The sequence below is a fragment of the Cupressus sempervirens genome, chromosome 6 (genome assembly GCF_028749045.1).
Source record: "Cupressus sempervirens isolate cs-2001-9-10 chromosome 6, ASM2874904v1, whole genome shotgun sequence".
Taxonomy (NCBI): Eukaryota; Viridiplantae; Streptophyta; class Pinopsida; order Cupressales; family Cupressaceae; genus Cupressus; species Cupressus sempervirens.
The window spans coordinates 19,389,808-19,415,703 of record NC_143123.1 but is presented as its reverse complement, the minus strand read 5'-3'; the positions used below and the strand labels follow the sequence as shown (position 1 = coordinate 19,415,703).

The 25,896-nt window shown below is 35.9% G+C and overlaps 1 protein-coding gene across 1 annotated transcript; it reads right to left on the bottom strand.

The window, feature by feature from the left end:
- Positions 1-2,569: 2,569 nt before the first annotated feature.
- Positions 2,570-23,387, bottom strand: LOC149550849 (Leucine-rich repeat protein kinase family protein). The gene is made up of 4 exons (XM_089786428.1): positions 20,294-23,387; positions 18,531-18,659; positions 16,780-16,802; positions 2,570-4,337 (listed from the first exon to the last, which is right to left on the bottom strand). The coding sequence occupies exons 1-4, from the start codon at positions 22,216-22,218 to the stop codon at positions 3,712-3,714; spliced, it is 2,703 nt and encodes a 900-aa protein (XP_089642554.1). The 5' UTR covers positions 22,219-23,387; the 3' UTR covers positions 2,570-3,711.
- Between the last annotated feature and the right edge of the window lie 2,509 nt (positions 23,388-25,896).

Genomic DNA, 25,896 nt, shown 5'->3' with positions numbered 1-25,896 from the left:
CCCTACAGTGATTAGACTCGTATGATTCCCTATGAATCTCTATAGCACTAATAGGCCTAAAAATATACTATAGGGTCATGAAATAGACACATACAGGGGAATACCTTCACAAATATTTACAAAGATGTGTCTAAATTGCAGAGGTACCGAAAAAGCAATATCCGAATCCAAAAAAATTAAGAAAAAGAGAATTATTCCCAAATTTGAGGTAGTGTTGTCCAAGCCCGATTTGCATTTAAAAAATTTATCAAATTTGACTTTTGCCCTATATAGGCAAATTTATAGTCAAAATTCACATAAACGACTACCTAGATACAATGGCGAGGCCAAATCTTGCTCTAGATGCTCAACTATTAATATCCCAGATTTGAAACGTAACCCTCCAAAATTGAAGCAAATAGTTCTCCAATGACTAACAAATGACACTCCTACAAATTTGATACCATATAAGAATTTGGCTAAGACAAAATGAAAATGCCAAGAACAAGAAGTTCAATTGATAGTACATATAAGAGACAAAATGATATGATCAAATGATTGATTCAATGTCAGCTAAATGATAATGGATGCCCAATCAATAAATACAAAGGAGATGTACGTAAATATATAGGCAATGCATAATAACTAGGAGATGTGCATGACATAACCTATCAATCACATAGGTGGAATCACATATCCACCAATGGTGGATCATTCTCCATTATACAACAAAGTGTGTGCAACATGTTCAACAATAAGAGGATGATAATATGATAAGAGAACAAAAAGTGGATATCATACATAATGAAATATGAGATGACAACTCCACCTCAAGTGAATTTGTTCAACACCATCTAATTGAAATGAAATGCAAACCCCCATGTGCATACATTACAACAACTATATAAATGCATTGTCTTAAATAAACTTAAATAAAGTATAATTAATCAATATTTGATTATACCAATAGATCTTGACCTAATCAAATTTCTACAGTATAAATAGGTGATAGGGGGGTAAATAGGTAATGGGGGGGCAATCACATATGCTTGGACCATGCCTATCAGATTCAAACTTTTGTTCTTGAATTTTCTTTTTAAGATACACAAAACTTATACCCAATTGGAATGAATCAAGCATCGTGAACCTAGTTGTCTTCAATGCAAAACCATTCATCTATGGCTTCATATTGACTTCTAAATTTGGTAGAGAAATTTAGAAAAGCAACATAAGTCTCATCCAAATGACAACCCAAATTAACAAAGAATTACAACATAAGTCTCATCCAATTGACAACCCTAATTATTAACACCTGTGCACCATAGCAAAGGTGCTCGCTCCCTTTATAAAAACTCTTCAATTTCATTATGTCATAACAAGTAGAAATCTAGTTGAGGAAGACTCCAAATGTTCATAACTTATACTAATTTGAATGGGAGGGATTGAATTTCAATTTCAGTTACCTGTGCACCATAGCAAAGGTGCTCGCTCCCTCTATAAAAACTCTTCAATTTCATTATGTCATAACAAGTAGAAATCTAGTTGAGGAAGACTCCAAATGTTCATAACTTACACTAATTTGAATGGGAGGGATTGAATTTTAATTTCAGTTACCTGTGCACCATAGCAAAGGTGCTCGCTCCCTTTATAAAAACTCTTCAATTTCATTATGTCATAACAAGTAGAAATCTAGTTGAGGAAGACTCCAAATGTTCATGACTTATACTAATTTCAATGGGAGGGATTGAATTTCAATTTCAGTTAGTTCATGTTATATTCAACTTCTGCATTAAATGCAAATGTAATATGATTTAAATAAGAACTAAATTTCCAATAAAATAAGGCAGCAAAAACATATACTTCTTGCATACATATGCATTTATACAATGTCTTACTTTATTGTTCTCTAGATATAAGGTACCAATGAAAATAAAATTGCGCCTTGATATAGTCGACTTTATTGTTCTCTCGATTTTATTTTTTCTTATGCAATAATAAGATGATCACACTAAACAGTATATCCAGACATTCCATCAAGCTTCAGATATGTAAACAAGTGTTCAGGCACCCTATACTAAGTTCTCTGAACTCAGGGATGGAAACATGTCTTTGAGACCTTGCACGTACCTAGTGACTTCAAAATTGGACGGAGACTTCATGTCAAAGTCTCCCGAAGCCTCCAAGTCTCCCGCCGTGGATTTTGACTTCCCCCACGCATTTCCAAAGGGAGAAAAAGTAATAAAAATAGCATTATTTGTTACAGAATGATTTTTTAACTATTTGACCCTATATGACAATGTATTATTGGTAACTTGAATTTCAGATTTGATATTTTGATTCAATGGTTTAGTGTCATACTAAACTTTCCACTGATCCTGTACTTGATTTCAAAGCTCTATGTTATGATATTTCTTGGAGATTTTTTAATTATATTTTTAAAAAATTCCATCACCAAGTATCCCTGTCTTCTCTTTTTAAAAAAATAGTTGTAACAGTACCAGTACCAGTTTCAGAAAACTCCAGGTCTCCCCATCTCCAGGTTACTATGGGTATTATATGTTATCACCAAAAAGAGCTTTTGAACACAAGATTTTCCCAGTGCGTGAAGAATTTAAGGATTTATCATATAAAAAGAATAGCAGAAAAAATAGTGCAACCTCATTCTGGCTGCCTCACAAAACATTCTCAGATGCGCACCTATGACCACAAGTTAGTACAAGAAAACATTGAAAGTTGATTGTGCACTTCAGATATTCAATCAACAGTCCATGAAATTTGCTTGGAAGTACTTGAAACGAATAAGAAAATCAACTTCACGTAAAAATTTCATGCAAATACCACAACAGCCGTCAACTGTATGATGTGAATATTCATGTGAAGAGCAGAAGCATTTGATTAAACTCATCTGGATCAGGCATACCTGCCCATAGCAGAAATGGAATACAATCTTTAACAATATACCATGCTTTGGGCCCGTGGAAAGGATATAGACAGCATATGTGTGTCACTGCATGTCTGCCAGTGTCAGTTCTTTACGAATAAAACCTAGTGAGGTTAATACAGTGTAATGCTTGTTCTGGCCCAACATCTCAGCGCATTTGAATGTGGCATCAATTCACTATGTGCACCTCTTTTGATATTAGTGCATAACCTGACACTGCAGTACTTTTCACAATCAAATCCTCAAGATAGAACCAATTATACATAGCTCAAGTTGGATCTTGCACATGCTTCCCAGCTTATAATTCATCATGTAATTCACACTTCGCTCATGAAAACAAAAAATCTGTCAGACTAACCTGTCGGAACTCTGAGGTAAATAGAATTACATCAATCATCCTGTGAACTATAAGCAGGGAAAAAAGAATACAATGGTGAATAGGCAATTGCATGTGGAGCCCTAGATGAGGCTTGAAATACATAAAATATGCTGACAAGCGAAGAATTCAAGATAGCCAAGAATGCATTAAAGTAAACCACTCCATGTTTCATCATGCACCCTGCTTCTAGAACACGCCTTTCAGAAGCTCCTGCATCAAGAAATAAACCTCAAACTGCCCTAAATTTCAATTCTGGGAACTTGTTAGATGGGAATGAAAATTCAAAGCAGTATCCTCCATCCTGATGCACAAGGGTGAAATAGCCATGTGCCTATCAGTATTCAGTCATCTACCAATACAGCAGGCCCTCAAATGGGGAGCCTGTCATGAATTATTCCAAAAGAATAAATGCCTAATCATCCTGTTTCTCTATATCCGTACTCGATGCTTGGACCACTGCTTCCTCCATTGGCTCAGGAAATATCTCATTGGACAATCTTTTATGTGAAGATACATCACCCCCTTGACCACTACCTTGAGAACCTGCAGTTCCTGCCTGTTTTAAAAGACCTTTCTGAGTGTATTCTTCTCTGAGAGGCCCTGGGATGGCCACAATTTCGGAAGAACTATGCCGCCAACTGCCAAACAGAGCAGCATTCCATGACCCACGAGAAGATGTTCTTAGGCGTGCAGATGCATTGGCAGTATCTTCTCTGACAACTTTTAAAGGATTTTCCAAAGCTTTCAGTATGTATCTCATGAGTGGCCTTTTTGAGGGTTTTGGATTCAAACATGACTTAGCCACAATAGCCATGGCCCACACCTCTTCTAAAAGATCTTCATCGACAATAAGAGATGGATCTACAATTTTTGTTACTGATTCCTTTTCATATATACTAACTAATGGCAGTGCCCAGTCTAGCCAAGCAGATGCATTTGGATCATTAGATCCACTAATCCCTAATTTACCAGATACCAACTCCATTAAGACTTTTCCAAAGCAGTACACATCATAAGCACATGTTGCAATAGGGGTTCCTGCTAAAATTCAGAAAATTGTCAAGAGCAGAACAGCTGATAAATAATGCATGAGAAAATATACAATGACCATAATCAGATGCACAACTCCTATGTCAAGTCAGTATAATTTACTTTCTTTTATGTCAAACGGCAGTACAACAAAATGAACCAAACACAAAAAAGCACAACTGAATCATGCATAACTTGTGTTTGTAATTTTGTTCAATCTATTTTGAATAGATTGACACAACCAATGTAGGATAAATGAGATTAAACACGCGGTACAAGTTGCCACACACTACAAAATTACATGCACATTATTAAGTATCACCTAAGCAGGCTTATCCTAGGTGTGAACTAAAGCAATAAAATAATAAAAACTAATTGCAAGAAAATAAATGTGCACTGTCACAAAGAGGAATACTAGAAAACAGCCAGTCAGTGTGTGGAAAAATCAGAGTGAAGGGTATGGAACATATGAATGGTGGGTGTACAGAACAAGGAATATAGAAGGAGATGAAAGTTGTACATTGTAATGTATTAAGCAGTCCTGAAAATATTACTTTCCAAACCCTTTTTGAGATTTTAAAATTATTACTTTGTTAGTTGGAAAAAGAAATCACAATACTTGGCTATTACAACAATCCAACTAAAACGATTCTGTTTGAGCGACTAGCAGATGATTGTATGAATGTGTACTGTTGGGTATCTTATAAATAACCACTCTTTGTGTCTTACATGCAATCTCATCTCATTAAATTTCTTTAATGCACATTGCATCCTTTTGATATGAATAGCTTTAGTATACCATATTTGTCTTTTGGTATTATATGTTCAAATCTCTTAGCTTAGGCTGGCTATCTCCATGGTCAAAACTTTCATGGCATATATATCTAGAGCTAGTCCTCTTCAAAAGATCTACATTTGAGATCTTATGCTTTCTTAAAAATAGGGTAAGCTCTTCTCTTGCATCATATGGAGAAACATAAAAATTTGAGAGGGGAAGGGAGGTCATTTCTTGTGTGTATTGACTAATTGATTTGCAAGTTTGTCTAGGTTGTGTTCAAAGGTTCTAAGGAGTTGTCCTAGGTTCTAAAGAGTAATCCTCTGCTTCAAAATTCCACAATGTTTACAAAATGTTTGAAAATTCTTGAAGCAGAACTCACCACCATTATCTGACCTGGCACTTTAATTTTCTTATCAATCTAATGCTCAAGGAGAACCTTAAACTCGTTAAAATTAAGATATACCTCAGGCTTTCTTCTAAAAAAGACACAAGAGTACCCTAGAATAGTCGTTAATTAATAATACATAAAGCAAAGGCTTGCCAATAGGGAGGTTATCTAAAGTGTATTGAATAATCGATATGCAAGTTCATCTTGGAAGTATTCAAAGATTCTAAGGAGTTTGCTTTGTTTCAAAATTCCAACACGTGTACAAAATATCTCAAACTTCTTCAAGCAGAATTCAACACCATTATCTGTCCTAAGCACTTGAATTTTCTTACCAATCTAATACTCAACAAGAGCCCCGAACTCCTTAAACTTGAGAAATACCTCACACTCTCTCCTAAAAAAATACACCCGAGTACCTGGAATAGTCCTCAATGAATAATACCTAGAGCAGAGAATTGCCAGTGTCCTAGACAAAACAAATATCACCATGTATAACCACCAAAATCTCCTTTGTTCTTGTGCTTCCAGAGACAAACCGCACTCTATTATGTTTTCCCAAAACACGATGTTCACAGAAGTCAATACCAACAATCAACTATTCCATCCACCTTCTGTTTACTTACCAAGGTTTTTAAACCTTTTTCACTCAAATTTCCATCAAGATGCCACAACCCTGAATAGAGTACTATACCACTCCTGCAAGATCGCAACGTCATTCATCTTGATCATAGACATAAGGTTTCTGGCCAAACCAAGAATATGCAGAGCATTCAAAAGCATTTTTATTCTTCTTTCCATGAAGGCTATCCCTACCTTTCCTTGACCAGCTGTAATCTCCCCTTTCTGAACGAGGACTTAATGGTTAGATTATAATTTTAAAACAAATTACAATATAAACTTGAAATATATATATATATGGAAGTGACTCAGTCATCAAAATAATGTTCTGACTGTGAGCAATATAATATTGCTTACCGTATGTAATGAAATAACAAAGTTTTCATCTAAAGTTTTATCTTGAAAATCATTGCTCATGAACAGTAGTGATACCAATATGGATGTGTCACTTGTACTCACATCCACTAGGAAATTGTTAAAGCCCAGGATCCCAGAAAGGGTAAGCGGGTAAATAAAAAGAGAAAAAAGAAAATAATGACCAATAAAGAAGAGGGATAAGCATCTACTCAGCAATCTGATTCAGTCGGCATTCACAATAAAAACTCAGTATTAACAAGGGACTATGGTAATCATGAACACAAGGAAGAGGATTAAAACTAGTACAAACAGACAGTCTGAATATTATGCAATAAGAAGAGAACACAAATAAATTACCATGCACATATTTATTTTCTCTTCACATTGTTGAGTAAGGTATTATGGGCCAGTATAGAAGGATATCACTAGGATGCAAAAAGTATTAAGCATACACGATTAGAGAGAGAGAAACACGTGAAGTATGTGTGTGTGTGTGTGTGTGTGTGTGTGTGTGTGTGTGTGTGTGTGTGTGTGTGTATCCAATAATGAGATTGCAATATTAATTAGTTATAATAATGAGATTGGAAATATGTATTGTATGTATATAAAGGTATCTGTTAAATTAAATTATTTATAATATATTCTATGGACGTATATAAATTTTAAACATAAATCAAATCAAAATGATATATATATATATATATATAAACACCAGAATTATGTGTTATATTTCATATGTGAACATTACATATACATGATACGTAAGATATTCATCCATATGTGTATATATTTTATAAGGGATAAAGAACTCTTACATAGTATATCATATGTTAACTGAATGTCCTATATCTCTGAATGATTTAAAATCTACGTAAGTATTATATATACTCATTGACAATGAGGAAATCAGAATTATATCAGATTGAGATATAAGTGCATTTGTGTGTATAAATAAATAGCAGTAATATGTACTTAGCTAATTTCTTAATTGCTCGCTAAAACAACTAAGAGGCCTGGGAGTTTGTGAAGGGAGTGGCAGAGTAATTTGCTCGCATGCTGGGAGGTATCAATATGGGTAAATAACTTGTGAAGCCCACTTGTAAAATGTTTCTGTGTCCTGTTCATAGTAATTCTACCATCCTTATTAACGTTAGTAATTAGGAGATGAGTAAGCAATTAGGGCTTAAGTATGTATCAATGCTTGTTCCTTATCTTGGCTTGATGCATAGAGATGTATGATTAATCATTGGGAACCAGTATTCTCCCAGTAGGGAACATTATAAGTTGCCATTCCCAAGTGAAATTCAAACCTTGATTGGGAATTTAAGGGTAAATCAAGTAAATTCTCAATTGGACACATTACACCAGCCATCTTTAAGGAGATGTCATCAATGAGAAAAAAATGAATTTCATTACACTTTTATTTTGAGTACCAGTACCTATGAAGTGTCCTATGATAAGGATGCTTCTGAGTCAATCAACCAAAAGTCATAGCCAACAACATTAGTCAAAATGTAGGCATCGCTAAAATATTCGTCATAGTTGAACAATCCTTCTTGATGTGATCTTTCTTGCTACAATTCTAATATTTCACTTAAAATTTACTTGGAGATTTAGACAAATCATTAACCTTGAACTTTTTATCCACATTCCTCTGACCTTTCAGATCCTTAGACTCAACAACTACAATAGAAGAAATTTAGTTCATGGACTTATTTCTAACTTCCCTTAACAAATGTTTATAACATCCTCTAATTTCAATGGCAACATTACTACCATATTAGTGGATAAAAATCTCTAATCCAAACTGGGGGGATCAACCCAAAGATTGCATATGAGCTTCAAGTTGATAGGCATCTCAAATAATTATATGATTATCTGGATAATTTGTCAATGCTCTCAAAGAGACAGTTATCTATAGTTGTAACAGCACATAATTCTAGCAGCTTATTTGGCTGATATCAGAATCAGGGGGTCAAAATTGATCTATATCAGCGGTGTTTTCTAATCTGCATAAGATGAAAATATTCCAAAGAATCACAATGATGCCATTCATTCATTGCAAGATCTAAAGTGGTGACAATTCATTTTCAAAAGTCACAATTCTTCTTCCTTCTTATGCAGTGTTAGCTGTATAACTATAAATCTGCAATTCCAAATATTAATAATCCAAATTCTTCTTCAGATTATAGTGATTAATTTGTTAATAAAAGCATATTGGATTCTGAGTTGCACTAAGGTCAAAGTGACATCAAACCATCTATGGTGAAATCCATCAACTTGATTGAGAATCGATTGAATATAGCATATGTTAGAAGATTGCTGTTGTGTTTGATTCCTCCATGGGCAAGCCATGTGTTGGGCCTAGCAAGTAGAAATTATCATCAAAATAATAACTTGGGAGTAAGGAAAATTATCGCTGTGAGCTACTGATATTGTCATTAAGTTCATATTACTTTTCTTTATTACTGTTGCATGTGAAATTCCCATATTGTATCTATATGGAAATTAATAATATTCAGAACTATCTGTTGAGCTAGTTGCTTAGAATGTATTTAAGTAAATAATGTAATACAATGTGCTTGCCCTCTTCTTCCATTGTAACTTCTAATGACACAAGGAAACTTAACAATAGCTTAGAAGAGTTCAAGTAATTAGTTACTGACTCTCCTTTTATTTTCAAATGCTGCATCTTATTTTTCAAAACAATTTTTATATTTATTGACAAAACTCTTGGACTGTTATAACGTTACTATCTTCTTCCACAACGTATTGGTAATCTGTTATTCAGAGTCCTCATTCAAAAGCACAAAATCTTAAATATAAGATCAGCTAGTATTTCTAGCCTCCTAATCCAATCTTATTCAAATGTACCTGAGTGTTTAGCAAAAGAAAATAGTGCAGCCTATTAGTCTCTTTCCACTAGAAGATCTTCCATCTTCAACTTCCATAGAATTTATGACTATTGAAAAATTCATTCTCAGACCTAGATGTGCTACTCATAGATTTAATACTATTTTTTCTGCTAATGAAATCTTTCATAATTCGAAGTAAACATTTGTTACTAGTTGTAGATCTTCCATCTTCAACTTCCATAGAATTTATGACTATTGAAAAATTCATTCTCAGACCTAGATGTGCTCATCATTAGATTTAATACTATTTTTTCTGCTCATGAAATCTTTCATAATTCTAAGTATTCATTTGTTACTTGTTATAGATCTTCCATCTTCAACTTCCATTGTTAAGAATTTATGACTATTGAAAATTTATTCTCAGACCTAGGTGTGCTCGTCATAGATGTAATACTATTTTTTCTGCTCATGAAATCTTTCATAATTCGAAGTATTCATTTGTTACTAGTTATAGATGAATTGCAACAAGCCAACTACTGTAAAGTTAACCACTACATACATTAGGGTTTGGATTCCCAACAGCATCAAGACTTCCCAAACAATTACATGTACTCTGATACCAAATGTTGGGATTTTCACTGAAATTGGATACAACCAATGGACCAGGACAACAGAAGTCAGGATAATGTGGTCTAAAAATAGACAAAATTATTTGCAAAATCTCTATAACATTGACAAAAGTAAATGGAACATTATGCATACACTCAAGATTACACAACACTCAAAAATTTACAATTTTACAGGAGAAAAGCTGTCAAGAAAAATATGTTCATGGTTATATTATTCAAAATCAAGGTTTCAATACAACAAGGCCTTTGACAGAATCTCAATCTACAACATGTTCATCTACGATTGCTCTAAAGTCTTACACCAACAAATGTTCTATCCAACACAAACATTTTACACCTTGTCCAATCTTGGCATCTTTACACACGATAATAGTAATACATATGGATATACACATGGAATTCCAACTAACCGTAACTGCACCCAATATGTGGAATACAGAGAGTTGTAAAATTATATTCTGACCATATTATGACATCAACATACCCACACATCACCGGGCATGATGTCTCCGCGTGAATAATTACATTGTATCTAGCTATTGTTGCTCACTCTCACACTGCCAATGAGTTAATGTTTTCATGTATAGCACCCACTACCAACACCAAACACTCTGTAGAACACATAAATACATCACTTTTGATTGCTTGCATTACCATGTTCTCAACTTCTGGATCATTAACCTGCTCTCTCTGAGTACCACATAAACTCCAACTTCACCACAAGCGTTCCCACATTGTCTGCTTCAAATGACACTATTTTTCCTACGCAATTGTAAGTTCTTCTCCAAATCTCTTGCAGTTATTACCACAGAAACCAACACATATAATATACCGGAGCATAGGAAACTCACCACATCTTATTGCATTTCATTTTGTAGACAAAATTTACCTACCAGAAGTCTCTACAAGTGAATATCACCCAAGTGCCAGCAACTTATATAATACAAAACCTACAAAAATGCCTCCATTGAAGAGATATCTAATGTAATTGCTGAAGCCGTATGTTCGGGGGCTTGCAAAAGGGTTCCTGATGGGAACAACTGTACAAAATTTGCACTTGATTCTAGTTTAAAAGTCTTGATAATATAACATATACTTAGGCATAACAACTTTTGCAAAAGAAGGTTATCAGTTTTATGCTGTTAACTTATCTTCTTTAATGTTGCTTTAGTGAACTAGTTGTGCAACAGCAAGATGAAATGTTGAACTCGCACACATTTCTTAACGAAAAATTATTATTTCTGTGCTAAAGAAAGATCGAAAATATTATTTAACACTTCAATAATATGTACAAGTGTGAAAGTAGTGAACTCTTTACAGAAGTTTCCATTGAAGCTTTTCCTAGACCCAAAAAAATGTTGTCTGTGGTATGGATTCCAATGAAACATGTAGCAAATGATGCACGTCTGAAGAGAAAATTGTAGATTTTCATGGCTTGGACAATTTGAAATATGCCTGGATTTAATTTAGGGGGTTTCCTGGACAGCCTCCAAACCCTAAGTGAATAGGTTTTATAAAGCGATTTTGGTGTTGTTGATATTAAGCTGGGCCCACATGGATATTTAATTGTCTCAAATAAATGGAAAGGATTTTTTACGAAGTTACTGATTTGGGATTAGGGACAGATTTGGCTACGAGAACCTGTGGGTGTGCAATAAAAACATTAGGGGTTTGTGTACATGTGTGTGTGTATGCATTATATATACAAAAAAAAGAGAAATATATAGGATAATAAATCATTTCATAGTATAATGCTAGACCATTGACCAATGCCCAATGCCAAAGATATATGTTACAAATTAAAATCATTGATCATTGATCTATGTTCACGATTCTGATGAAAAACATTAAATTGAGTGAGTTAATTACAATATGAAAATGTCATTTGTGAAACATGATTCAATGTACAATGTTCATTAATCATCATAGGGCACAATCAATCTCCTTCAAATACAATCACCTCACTTCAAGCTGACAAGATGGAAAGAAAAATATTGAGATAGCAGAATGAGAGGTAAAAATGAAATGAAGGTGTGTTTGAAGGCCTCACATTAAGGCATTTTAGGGTTAGGAATAAAATATAATAAAAAAGAATGTTTTAACTCAATTTTGGGGCCAATTTTTCAACTCTGGGTCAGGGTTCGCCCGAGTAATCACTAGGTATGCGAACCCAGGTGCACCCACAGTGGTAAGCATGCACCCTGTGCGCAACCAGCACAAACTCACAAGTGAACTTGTACCAGATTGCATCAGAGCCAGGTTTGAAGGCTCAAGGTACAAACCCGGTAATGTAGAAGTTTTGAGTTGGGTCATGGCTCTTTGGTAGGAACATCTGTTAATATTGTTCAACTCCAAATCTTGACGCTCCTGAATGAAACAAACAAATTCTCCAGAAGTCCTTCACATTAAGCCTTTTTCAAGACCCGGTCACAATTGACATCTTGGTTGTGGAATCCTCCAAAGAAGGTTCACCTCTATTGCCATGCCTACCTTGTTGATATACTGCCGCCATCATTGGTAAATTCAAGTTTGGAAGAGTTTAACAACTACATCATTTATTTCCTGTCCGATCTGCTTTACTATCTGCTGCAGCTTGATCAGATATATAACTAAGAGGATAATATTTATTGATACATTTTATGGTTTTTAGATTAATTGGATAAGAACAAATAATTCCATCAAAAAAGATAACCACAATAGCAAACCAGCACTAAGCAAAAATGCATAGACAATGAGCAGACCTAAACCACGACAATATTGCTATGCAGGCAAGAAACTATAACAGGCAAACCCAAGAAAAAAACACATGAAAAAGACAACTAAATAATTTGCAGCAGACAACTTCGTACTCCTACCAAAAAGGGGATTTCCATCATCCGCTAGCGACCTTCACCAATCATTTCTCAAGCTTCCAGTTTAAGCTTTTTTGCTTCCAAGTTGTGAGCCATTTTTTTTTCTTAAGGAGTACTTATAGGCATCAAACTCCCCATTAGAAGTAATGTCTCCGAAACACTTCTCCCATTAGTCATGTCTCATTCATATCAGGCAGCATGTTTTGATTAATGAAAACAAGCAGAACAATACATACAGGGTTGTAGCTACTCAAGCATACATCTTAGACTGAATAATATAAATCCCGCACGGAGCCTCTTGTTGACTGAACAAGAAACATTCACGATTCTCCTCATTTGGGGTACCATTTTTAGGAACCTACATTTCCAACAAAACCTTGACCCTCTGAAGAACTTGCTTAAAAGAAAAGCTTGAACTTTTATGCCCAATCCAGTTATACCTAAAGCAACTCATGGACAATTCCTCCATCCAAATATTGCAACTAACAACCATGATTAGAATGGATGCTAAGAGAGCATGGAACAAAGCAGGAAAGATCAATAACAAATGTTCCTAGCGAAACAACTGAACAAACTTTCCTAGCCAGAATCAAGTTCGACACCAATATTCTCTGCCAACAGTTGAACCATCTTCGAAGACCTACATGCTAGATGAAGGTTGTAGAAACAGATTTGAGAAGGCACCTTCCTGAAAGAGACTCAAACAGTAAAAAAAGGCATCCTATTATTATGAAATGAGTACCAATCTCCTGCAGCTAAGCATCAGTACCATCGACAGAACCTATTGTCATAACAGCAAAGCCAGATCTTTACCAGGGGTGGAAGTTTCAAGAAATTTAATTAAGAAGCCTCTTAGATACCACAAACTTCCTTCCCCAAGTAGGAACAAACACCGTAGTTTTCCTTACAGTTGAAAAACTTGGCCTCAGCAACTACTCGCCAAGTTCTGAAAAAGAAGTTAGAGAAAGCTCCACAATTAAAATGTTGATTAAATAAGTAGAAAGGCATTTTTTTTTTTCTTGGGAGGGGGGGTGGGGCGGGCGGGAGGGAGAATTCAATGAGGAGATGCATCTAATGAGCCAGTAAACAAGAGAAATAAGCTCGGTCTAGATATATTTAAATGAAAATTGTGTACAAAATAACACCCTCATTTGAAATACTGATGGCTAGTAGCCTAATAGTCTGAAGCAAATTTAAAATAGTAAATTATCTTTGTAAGCTGTAAGTGTATACAACATCAAACAGTTTAGATCTTCTTCCTCCGAGGTCTAGTAAAACCTAGGGGAGAGATCTAGTCCTAGAAGTCCATTGTGGTTGTGCATCCTCACTCACACTACTAGTTGTGGCTCGACCTTCATCCTAAAAAAATGGTGTCAAATCTTGTTCATTAGACTCTAAAGCAATTTAAAGTACTTAGGATACACCATTATTAAGTTTCTCCAAACCTAGATCCAACAAAAGAGATGAAAGAGTGTTCCACTGCCCGTCTAGAAACAAGAGGGAGATCAATAAGGTGAGTATTAAAACATCAATGTAATTTCCCCATCGTATGTGCTTCAAATCGACTACAATGCTTGTAGATGACCTTGCATATGCTTGGGAGGAGGGTGTTTTGTTGCTTGAGCAACACACAAGAACTCAAGAAAACGAAATGAAACTTTAAGTTAGTGTAACACGAGGACTCGCACCCCCCTCTCAAACCTCAAAGTACCCATTCCCGAGACGTCCCTGCAACAGGTACTTGAGTACCCAAGTACCCCCACCTCCACCATTCTGCAACCATGGCACTGCTGGGATGAGTACTTGAATTTCTATTTGAATTTTGACTTTTGAATGTAACTATTGTGTATGCAATACGTTACTGTGTTGAATGTTCAATGGTTCTAGTTCATGTTGCAAATTTGCTATATTTAAATATTTAATTTGGTATGTTATGTTGAAACATCGTCTCATAACTAGCATTTCAAGTTCTATACGTATACTATACAACACCCCTACCTACCCCGTCCACCACTTGCCCATCCCCTAGCTATCCCCCCGCCGTCCTGAAAATGAGGCCCATTTTCCCCTCGTCCCGAAAACTCGTCCTAGCGTCCCCTTGTCCCAATGCACCCCAATACTAGTGTTACACTGCTTTTAGTTTAACGTCAAAATACTTATAAGTTGTTGTGGTTTAGTTTTTCATAAGTTGTCCGCATGTTTTTCCAGCAAGAAAAAAAAAACGTAAAAACTAGCCAAGCAGAAAAGCTCACAAATTTTTCTCTACTCCCCGAGTTTACTGCAAGTTTTTCATCTATGGTTTGCCTTACTCGCTTTTCTCTCATTCTTTGCATCATCCTACTCTACAATGGTCCATAGTTGGAGAACTCGCCAAAGTCTGAAAAATAAATTCAGGGAAAACTCGGCCATATCGGCAAAAACTCAACAACTTAAAAAAATTGATTATATTTAATAAGAAATGCATTTTTTTGCAAAATTCATTGAGAAGATACATCCAATGAGTCAATAAATGAGAACACAAAACGAACAAGCTTAGTCTAGATATATTTAAACACAAAGTGGGTACAAGATCCCATTCTCCTAAGGAAGATTTGTGGCTGGAAGCAAAAAAGTAAATAATTTGTGTAAAACTAAAGTAAATACATCATTCCAATTACATCTTCCTCTTCTCAGCTCTAATAAAAACTAAGGGAGAGGTAAAACTAGAGGGTGTAATCTTAGAAGTCTGCACTGGCCATGATTGCCCTCTTGCTCAGTATGTCTAACTCAGTTTGTGGCTTGTCCTCAATCCTAGATATAGCTCTGCCTCTAGCTTCTCCTGGTACTAGCTGTGACTACTCATTCAACCCAAAGTCATCTAATGTGAAACCAAATCCACACCTTCCTCCATAGCCTGCCTCTTCAAATCATTGCTATCATCCTCTTCAAAAACTGTGCTCCAAACCCGCTGCAAATGTGCTTCAAACCTGACTCAAGTCCACTTCAAATCGATTGAAATCAGTTTCTAAATGTTTGGAAGACTTTTCCCCTCTCAGCAAATACAAGTGAAGAAATGAGAAATGAAACTGATTTGAGTCGTTTTTGCCTTTAGCTGCTGTTATAAAACTATGACTGAGTTTTTAATAAAAACTCAGCAAGTACTCGACAAGTTCTTGCCAAAAATTCTGCAAGTTTTTGGGGCCATCAAAAGTCATAAAAACTCACCAAGCTAGAAAACTTGGCCAGTTTTGCGACTCGGAGAAAACTCTGCCAGTAGTCCATCTAATGCTACAACCAATACCAAAGCTCTATCTAACAAGCCGAGATTGTCCCATTCCAACAAACATTCGTTCTAACTGTAATTATTTTGCATTAACATTTAAAATTTTATTAAATCAATTTAAATTTGACTACATATAAATATAAATAATTACATTATTATTTCTAATTATATTAAATTAATTTGAAATTTACTGAAAAATGTTATATAAATAAACATAATACAAATATGGGTGGAGCAAAATGACAATGAACAAGACGAGAGACAAATACACAAAACTCAAGATCCAAAAACATGTATGGAGCCACAAAAGAGCATTGTTGAAAACGAATTGACCATAAAGGAGAATGTAGCAGGGCATTTTAGAAAGATACCATGCATAACTGACAATTAGAATTATAGCAGCATTACAGCCTACATTATGAATAATTCAAACTTTACTATGTTAGTTGTCCAGCTATATGCCACGTGTAAAAACAAAATTGGCATTTGACCAATTTAAATAATTCTTTTAGGTAACAGCAGTACTGGGTGCAATGGAAAAAACATTTATAGCTATTTATAATTCATTTTTCATCTTAGCTTACTACATACTTCACAAAAATAGTTAAGAAAAGAGGTAAACAATAACATTTTTTATAGTGTATCAATTTTATTGTCTCCAAAATGCCAACTATCATAAAATAAATAAAAGTGGTACAGTGCCCTTGTTTACCTGTCATTCCCTGCTCGGAAGTCCTGCACATGAAGCAACCAATCAGAAGAGCTTGTTAGAAGAGAGAATAAAAAACACTATAATATTAATTTCTGGGTCACCAATTTTTAGATTATAACTCGTATTAACTAAAAGAATAATAAAATTTACAATTAGCATCGCTGTCTACAAAAAAAAACATCCATAAAAGCTCAGAAATGTAAATAATCACTTTAAAGGAGATCTGGAAATGGCAATGCTTCCATTGTGCACCGACAAACATTTAGCAGCATTACAATACTCATTGAAATCTAGAAAAAAGATACAAGTTACGTATGTGATACAAACTAATTCACGATACATATTTTCAAAGGATAATGGCAGATTCCCATCTAGAAAGTTTATGTGAATCCCAGGAAAAGGAGAATGCTAATAATTAAATAACAGCTAGAGATATAAAAAAGATTGCTTAAAAAAGGTAATCCAAAATTTTCCATTTTCTAGTGAACTGATCCCGAAATTAAACCGAAAACCATCTCAATGGTCTTAAAATATTATCAATATAAAGATCAGAAAATGCATCAAATGTTCCATTGTTAATGCAGCCAAAGTAGCATTTGCAGACTAAAACATATAGATTCTTGTCTCTGTAACATCTGAACACTGAAAGACAATAAACATAAAAAAGAATGTCTTCCATATCTGTTTTATTTCTCACTCTTCGGTTATTTATTGACTATGGCAAACAAATTGTCTAAATGGTACTAGAGCACATAGAAACTTTGTAAACAAATTTAAAGACAAACTCAAAGCATAACATCAAGGATATGGAGAAATCTGAATTCTGGTCCATAAAAAAGTTCTCATTGACATATGGATAAGAAAAGCTAAGCTGATAATATTTATATTTGAGAAATGAAGATGCTTATTTGGGATCAGAAAAGTAATGAAGGGAAGAGGAACTTGTGGAGAAGCTGTGGCTGACAAAATCCAAATCCAAAATCAGGCCTAGTCAACATGATTCATCGCAAGTTGGATCAAATAAGAAATTACAGTCTACTACCACAATCAGAAAATATACTTGAAGAATAGATTGAAATGATCATATGAAGACAGAGAAGAGAAAATTCATCTCTGTGACACCAGACACATAGATTCTGGAAAGAAAGTCTTCATACAGCAAAATTACAAATCTCAACAGTGAATCCAACATAGCAAGAGCCAGAAAGCTCAAACATTCAACTTACAGATAGGTTCAAAGGCTCTAAAATTTGTCAATATCTCATGTGGGCATTTACCAATGAATGCTTAAATTTTAATTTACATAACCATGAACCAAGCCAATCCACAATGTCCATGAGTAGGACTGGAGAGAGAGAAATTGCTTAACACTGAAGAAGACTTCTGCCAATACTTGCAACTACCGCTAAAACTTAAAATCAGTTAAAACTGATTCATTGAGTTTTACCCAACAAATAATGATTTAGAAGACAGCTTTTTGGCACAATGCATTTGCAAATAGTACCGTGACATATAAAAAATTTAAAAACCTGATACGGATGTATCACATCAGACAACATCAATACCATGTATAAATTTAATGGGCCAACAGCAAAGATTCACTCAATCCCCTGCCTAAAGCTTTAGAGAATTTCTGGGCTTAACAAAACGTGGAACAATCAAAAGCAAAAACCTGTTGCACAAATATTTAAGCATGACATAAGATTTTACTAAGCATATCAGAAAAGAGAATAGGAAAACAGTGTACTTACTGTGATATCCGCAGTATCCGAGCTAGAACACTTTGGGGAGGTTCCCCCTCTTGTGGACAGGCTTCAGTCAAGCTTCCAAGCCGTACTTCAAATTTATCATCCAGGAGGATGCTAGTTGCTTGAACATCCCTGTGATAAACAAGTCGACATTACTGAGCATTCTGAAAGAAATTATGATAGCTTAAACACCTAGGGTAACTGCACCCTGTAAAATACTAAACATTTAACACAACTGCCAAACAAACTAAAAGGTATATACTTGAAAGGACATTCAGACTGTCAATCTAAACTGCAAATCCAGCAAAGGACAAGCACTATCAATATATTATATCTACAGCTGAGAAATTACATGTGAATGCACAGAACCAGAATTTAGGAAAAGCAGGTACCCATTGTTTTAATTCATTCAACAAATACAAGCAACAAAATAACCTTAAAAACAATCCTAAACAATATGCTGCATAATTGTCAAACAATAAGATGAATCGCTAGCTCTCATTAGAGACAAACAAAATTCAGCATTGCCTGTTTGACGTAAAATTTATGATTACTACACAACTATACAGGATAATTACATACTGCCCATTGCTTGTTCTAGGATAGTAGTGTCGCATCTCACAAGCTATACATTTTATTTATATTTGCCTGGAGAAATTTTGCTGTTCCACGGGATGGAGATGGCCAGTGTATATATATATATATATATGTTATCTTAAACATAACATCTATAGTTCAGATTTTAGCATTATCAAAGAGCAGAAAATGATCTCACCTCTCTCTGTCATTTTAAAATTCTGCCACAGGGTATGGAAGGAAATTTCAGGCAAATTCTCCTAATGTCTGGAAACATCCTAGTCCCACTTCTGTGTACTCAAAACATGTAGCCACCTCTCCCAGTATTTATGATGTCATTCAATGGACAATTTTAGTTCATGCCACATCTAACCATTTCATTAGTCAAGCATGCTTGCATTCTATTCCTTTCATGTCCATAGTGCAAAATAATTGAGAAATCTTGATTTCTACAGTCCAAAGACTGAAACTTTGTTCCCATTTTTAAGTAAATTTAACTGGATTGACAGAGAAAGGAGCAGGAGGAGCAATCCATGGAGAAATTTGGCACTGCTCACTGGATTCTGTGGTTGATAAGACTTGTGAATCAGTAGTTCCTGTTGGGGAGAGAAACAAAAAATAGCTAGTAGCATAAGAACAATTTGCAGGGTAAGATTTTGGGAAAACAATTCATACTCCAGGCTGTAAAAGGGGTAGCCTCTCAGTGGTAGAGCACCCCAGATTACGAATGGGATGTCTACAGTTAAGGTCCTAGCTGGTCCATGGAAACTAACATCAGCAGCACTGGCAAATGAGGGACCACAAGAGAGATCAAATTTACCCACACCCTAATCCACAGTTTCAGTAATTTTGACAACAAATCAAGACAAGAACACAGTATTCCAGGAGATCTTTCTTGTATGCATATATGTAAACACTTACTGGGCCTACACCAATAAAGTTTTTTCAGTGTGGATAAATTTTCTGATCTTTTGTGTAATTAAGAATTTGAGAGGTACAAACTAAGGAAATTGGACAAACCCATCTAAATTTTATAGCATATAGAACCTCGGTCAGTTTCAGACTTATCAATGAGCTCTAGCATGTCTGAATGCAAACTGAAATGAAAAGAAAACTGGGATTACACATATTTGAAACAAAATCACTGTTCCCTAAATTATTTAATCCAATACAATACCAAAAAAAAGTACCTGTGAACGAGAGGAGGTGAGCATTCATGATGCAGAAATGAGAGACCTTCAGCTGCCCCAATGGCTATTTTGAGACGTGTGATCCAATCCAACGACTGTAATGTATCTTCTGGTGAACTGGCTTTTTTGTAAAGTGCATAAGAAAGATCTCTGTTTGGCATGTATTTATAAACAAGAAGCTTCTCGTCATCGCGCTCCAAACAATGGCCCAAGAGAGGTACAAGCCTTGTGTGTGAGGCCCTTCCCAGTATATCCAACTCCGAAAGATATCCATCTTTTTTGAATGTGTTTAGAGCAATTCTCTTAACAACAATTGGAACACCACCCTCCAAGAGGCCTTGATACAGATCACCTGAGTGCCCATTCTTTAAGAGATTAGAGGCACTAAACTCTCCAGTTGCTCGAGATAACTGATCATAACCAAAAGATTCTCCCAGTCGTGACAAGTTAACTGTAATTCCAACCGTGGGTTGACCTGCTCTCCTGACAGAGGGATTTACATCCCTTTCTCTGTGATCAACACTTCTCTCATGCCTTAGATACATGTAGACTACCGCAATCACGAGTAGGACAAGGCCCAAGCCCCCAAATGCACCTCCTAAAATTGCTCCTAAATGTTTGTTATTTCCACCAGAGGATTCAACTGTTGTTTGAGGTGTAGGAGGGGGGCTTGTTTCCCCAGAACCAGAAAATGATAGCTTCCTTGCATTATAGAAAGATTGACATTCTTTAAGGGGCCGCTGCATTGCTACTCCCTGTAAACAGTTTTGCTCATCGAGCAATACTGCATGCGAAAGACCATTTGGTATTTTATTCTCAAAGAAATTATTTGAAAAATCAAAAGCAGTCAATTGACGTAGACCTGTAAGTTCAGGTGGCAAGTTGCCATAGAACTGATTATGAGACAGACTCACATTCCTAACATTTACCAATTTTCTTATGGAACTTGGCAGTAGATTTGTCAAATTGTTTCGATCCACGCGAATTATTTGGAGTGCAGTACAGTTGAAGATTTCTGCTGGAATTGGGCCTTGTAGATGGTTGTGTGAAAGAATCAAATTTGTCAGATTCTGAAGCCTTCCAAGTTCCTTTGGAATGAAACCAGACAGTGCATTTGAACTCAGATCAAGGTCATCCAGCAAAAGGAGATCCCCCAACTGATTTGGAATGTCACCACTGATATTGTTACTTGCCAAATTCAACCGTGTAAGCTTTGTAAGATTTCCAATGCCATCTGGAATCTGTCCTTGCAATTTGTTTCCAGAAAGATCGAACATAGTCAGGTTCTTCAAATTAGCGAAGAATGGAGAAATTGTTTCAGTCAAATTATTGAATGACAAATCCAGAATTGTCAATCTCGAGAGTTGACCCAAAGAGGAGGGAACAGTTCCTCTAATGTAATTCCGCGGCAGAACAAGAGCATTCAGATTAGATAAATTGCCGAGCGAAGGAGGAAGTTCTCCATTAACAGAGGCAGAGCTGAGGTCCAATGTAATTAATGACGTAAGTTGGCCAAACCAAGACGGCACAGGACCAGGCAATGCAAACCCCGAAGCATTAAACTCTTGCAAAAACGTAAGGTTCTGCAAGCCTTCTACAGAAAACCGCGGATTCTTTGAACCCGCTACAGTCCTTTTGAATCCAGACAAATTAATACCAACAACCCTCCCTGCCTGACAATCAATTCCTTTCCATGCCGTGCAAGGATTAACCTTCTTCGGCCATTCCCTGCTCCTCAACCCCAAGGATGACCTCAAGTTGAAAAGGGCAGTTCTCTCTACCCTATTAGGAAACCCCTCTTGTTGACCAGGACCTTCTGCCAACACAACACTTTCTGAAATTCTGCATTCAACTCCCAAGCTTATCGCCAGCAGTAATAGCAAAGCAGCCCACTTCGACCATTTTGAATGTGCCATAGAAATCATGAACAATTACTAGGAGAGCTACAGGAATCCTTCCTACTCTCCTTACTAGCTCTTAATATCCGCATTTACAGGACTACCCTACAGCATTAGGTTTGGATGCCCTTCATTGCCCTATTAATTGAAAAGCAAAGCTGGCAAATCAAGCAAACCTATTGACGGTTCGAAAGTTACCTGATCACCTCCCATGTAGCTCCTGCAATTTACATGTTCTTATACCCACCAGACCAATCCAACCCGGGCTGGAAAGAAACAATCCAGCCCAACTGGAGGACAAAAATTCTATACTAGAATCATTCAATCCCAACACCACTCCAACCCGAACTGTGAAACAAAACAATCTACAAAATAACCGATCCTGTGCTTAACCAATCCAAAAAAATCCAAATCAAACACAACCAACTGCTCTAAAAATATCTCCAGCCAAAATCAAGCCACGCATGCCACACCAACTCGCCAAGAAGAACCCTAGGCTGTCACCAATCAATCATATCACTATCCCTGTAGCTTGACACAAAGTGTATCATCCCCCATCTTTCTCTTACTGTTCAAACAACACCTGCACCTGGTTCTAGCTAAATATCCAAATGCACTGTAACCACCAGTTTGCCAAAACACCTCCACCTGCCCCAATGCCTCATGATCCATTCCACATCAGGAAATCATACAGATCTATATAATTTGACTTCAAACTTCAAATCTACTTCTTCAGAGGATTGTTGCACTATTTCAACCATACGCAATCTGCCATGCTGCAAGTTTATAGACACAAGGTCCAGTCACTTATTATTTAAACCCCCCAGGATCCCAATATTATCCACCCATCACACCGTACAATCAGTTATTATTATTACTCTCGGCCATATGTATCAGAGAAACTTAAAAGAGACCCGGTCCAGTACTCATCAAATTCTGAATTTCCTCTCAGTATTGCAGAAGCTTCTCCACTAACAACTCCAAGTGGACCACTACACAAATCATCAAATGGGCCCTCCTAAAAAACAAAGCTACAATGTGCCCCAAACAGGGTCACAGCCCCACCAAATTTCCTCAAACACCACAAGTACGGGTCAAGCTTAAACTTTGAGACCAGATTCTAACACCCTTTTCGTCGTGGAGTTCTTTAACAACGTACCCAGTCCCACAGCTACCCGCCCTTCTTTCACCATTTCCCCACCTCATTTCTTCTGTTACTTTTTGCTATTATAATTATCGAGTTTTTTTATTTTATTAGGCATTTGCTCAAATTCCAGCGTGTTATCCTCCGAGCATGTTGGGAACCCACGAGAATCCTCTCCGCCCAACGCCAACCACATTGACTTGTAAACTCAAAATGATTGAATTTGCTTCTACTTCTGACAAATCAAGAGGGAGAAATTAGATGTATTAACATTTTCAAATATGCATCTGTGGATGTATATACAATGGGTATATGCCAAGAGATAGGTTGAATTTAATTAGCATTTGCCGCGATTACGGCTACTGGCAACTGGCAACCCGCAACGGGCGCCGTATGCCGTCAGAGTTGATCACACCAGGTAGACATATTTTAAAACTCCAGTTAAATGTTTAACCATGGTTAAATTTAAAATAATCAGAACCTGGTTTTATGGAGGGACTGATACTCTTCAATTTATTTTTATATGCCATAACGATCTCTAGCCCAGTTTCTATTTTAATTTTTAATTTTTAATATGCATATATATGTATAAACAATATTTATGTGGATATCTTAATTGTTACTTTGAAATGTAGTTTAAGTAGGTGTATATTGGTTGTCTTCTTTTAGTTTATTTAATATATTTTTAGTTAGTGTGTTATTTTTTTCGGCTTCTTAATGGGTCTTTGAGATCTTCTTTGTAGAAGGTAAAATAGGTGTTTGGTTAGAATTAACTAATGGGATGCCAAGAGGCAATTGAGGCTCGTCATGAGTTAGATATGTAGTGAGATTGGAAAGGTAACATTTTGATGTTCATGCAAGAAGTTTGTTGGAGGGGACAAATAATGAGATTGAAGTTTAAGTGGCCCTCTTAGCTATTAGAAAGGCAATTGATTAAAAGGTTGCAATGCTTCATCTAGAAGGGGATACATCAATTATTGTCAATGATATTGTAAAAGGGGCATTTGGATTGTGATATCTAAACAAGTACATTTGCAAGATTAAACATTTGTCAAGTCTATTTGAGGAGCTTAAAATCACTCATGTGTAGAGAAGAGAAAAGCAGTGAAGTTGTTAATGCCATGTCAAATATAGGAGTGTCATTGAAGGACTATACCAAAGAGGAACTAATTAAAGATTTTTGTGGGATTGGGGGAGAAAGTTTTGATGGATGGAATCTTGTGGTTTAAGAACTAATGGAAAGTGTTATGGATTAAAACACCTAATGTAGTGAGAAACTATTGAGGACTATCTTTAGAAATAAATTTAAATTTAATTGATAGCTATTCCTCCGTTTTGAACCATTATGTGACCCTTAATGTAAAAATGAAGTGGAATGGTACTGATCGCTTTAGGGGATGTAGGATCCATGTATGGTTATGGGAAGCTTTTGCTCCATCATTATTTGATATGCGAAAGATGATGTGTGAAAACATTGGCCAACATCATATTTGATTTGGAAACCTCTGGAAAATGAGATGTGTAAGCCTTGGAGATAGAGGTTGGACATATGGTAAAGTTTTATTTATATCTAGATGAATGCTCTTTTTGCAGGTGGTCTAGTTGCAAAGTATTGTGCATGCACATAATGGAGGTTAATTTCTCTTTTTGTACTTTCAATCAAATGTAGTCTTTTAGAGGAGAAGTAAGCCACAAGAGAATGAGAGCATTTTTTACTATCGACGACCCGCGGTTTTGGCAATGTGTGATTTTAATCTTTGGAGAAGAGTTTATGTTGACAGAGTATAAGTTTAGGACAAGTTTTGATATTTCTTTTCTAGTTTTGGTTTGGGCTCTTCAACTAACCTTGTGGGAGGAGGCATTATGGGTCATGCAAAAATGTATACAACCTCAATGGATGAGATGAATGGTGCCTATCATTGTAATGACAGATCATGGAGTAGGGTTGATGACTAAGGAGGGTTTGTGGAGGGCACAACCCAAACTTTCAAGTCCTTTTTGGTATGGAGTACTAGTACAAGCAAAGAATACAAAATTGAGGAAATGAAAGGGAATGAGAGATGTTGGAGAAGATATTGTAGATGTTGGAGGAGGAACAGTACTTGGTTGTAATGGAAAGTGACCAAGTTGTAAAGGACAAGTGTGTAGGGGATCAGAAAGCAAATTCAAGAAGGCTCATGTAGAAACTAGATGCAAAATCTTCATGCCACAGTTTCTAAGGACCCTATGATTGAATCAAAGCACTGCGAGTAGGAGTTTCAATATGATATGTTAGTTATTTTGTGAAATATCTTTTTGAGAATGTTAAGAAAAATAGACCTACTTCAACCCATTTTGTATTCTACAAGGCTCAATATGCTTTAAATGGAATGAATGTACAATGAATTAGTTGACTAGACAACCTAGTCTTGTCTTCAACAGACATGTTTAATCATGTTCATGTTATTTTAAAGAAGTTAGTAGTAGGTAGCATGGATGATTTTGGTGGCCTTTCATGACAATGGTTCATAACATTTCTTTTGGGGAGGAACAAGTAAAAACAAGTTTTGAGGGGACTCGAA

Excerpts from the sequence above, each read along its gene's own strand:
- LOC149550849 (XM_089786428.1), bottom strand. The coding sequence starts at position 22,218 with ATGATTTCTATGGCACATTCAAAATGGTCGAAGTGGGCTGCTTTGCTA. Across the intron at positions 18,660-20,293 it reads TCACCTCCTCTCGTTCACAG|GGATGTTCAAGCAACTAGCA; the intron begins GTACTTTTTTTT and ends TGTTTATCACAG. Across the intron at positions 16,803-18,530 it reads CGGATACTGCGGATATCACA|GACTTCCGAGCAGGGAATGA; the intron begins GTAAGTACACTG and ends CTTCATGTGCAG.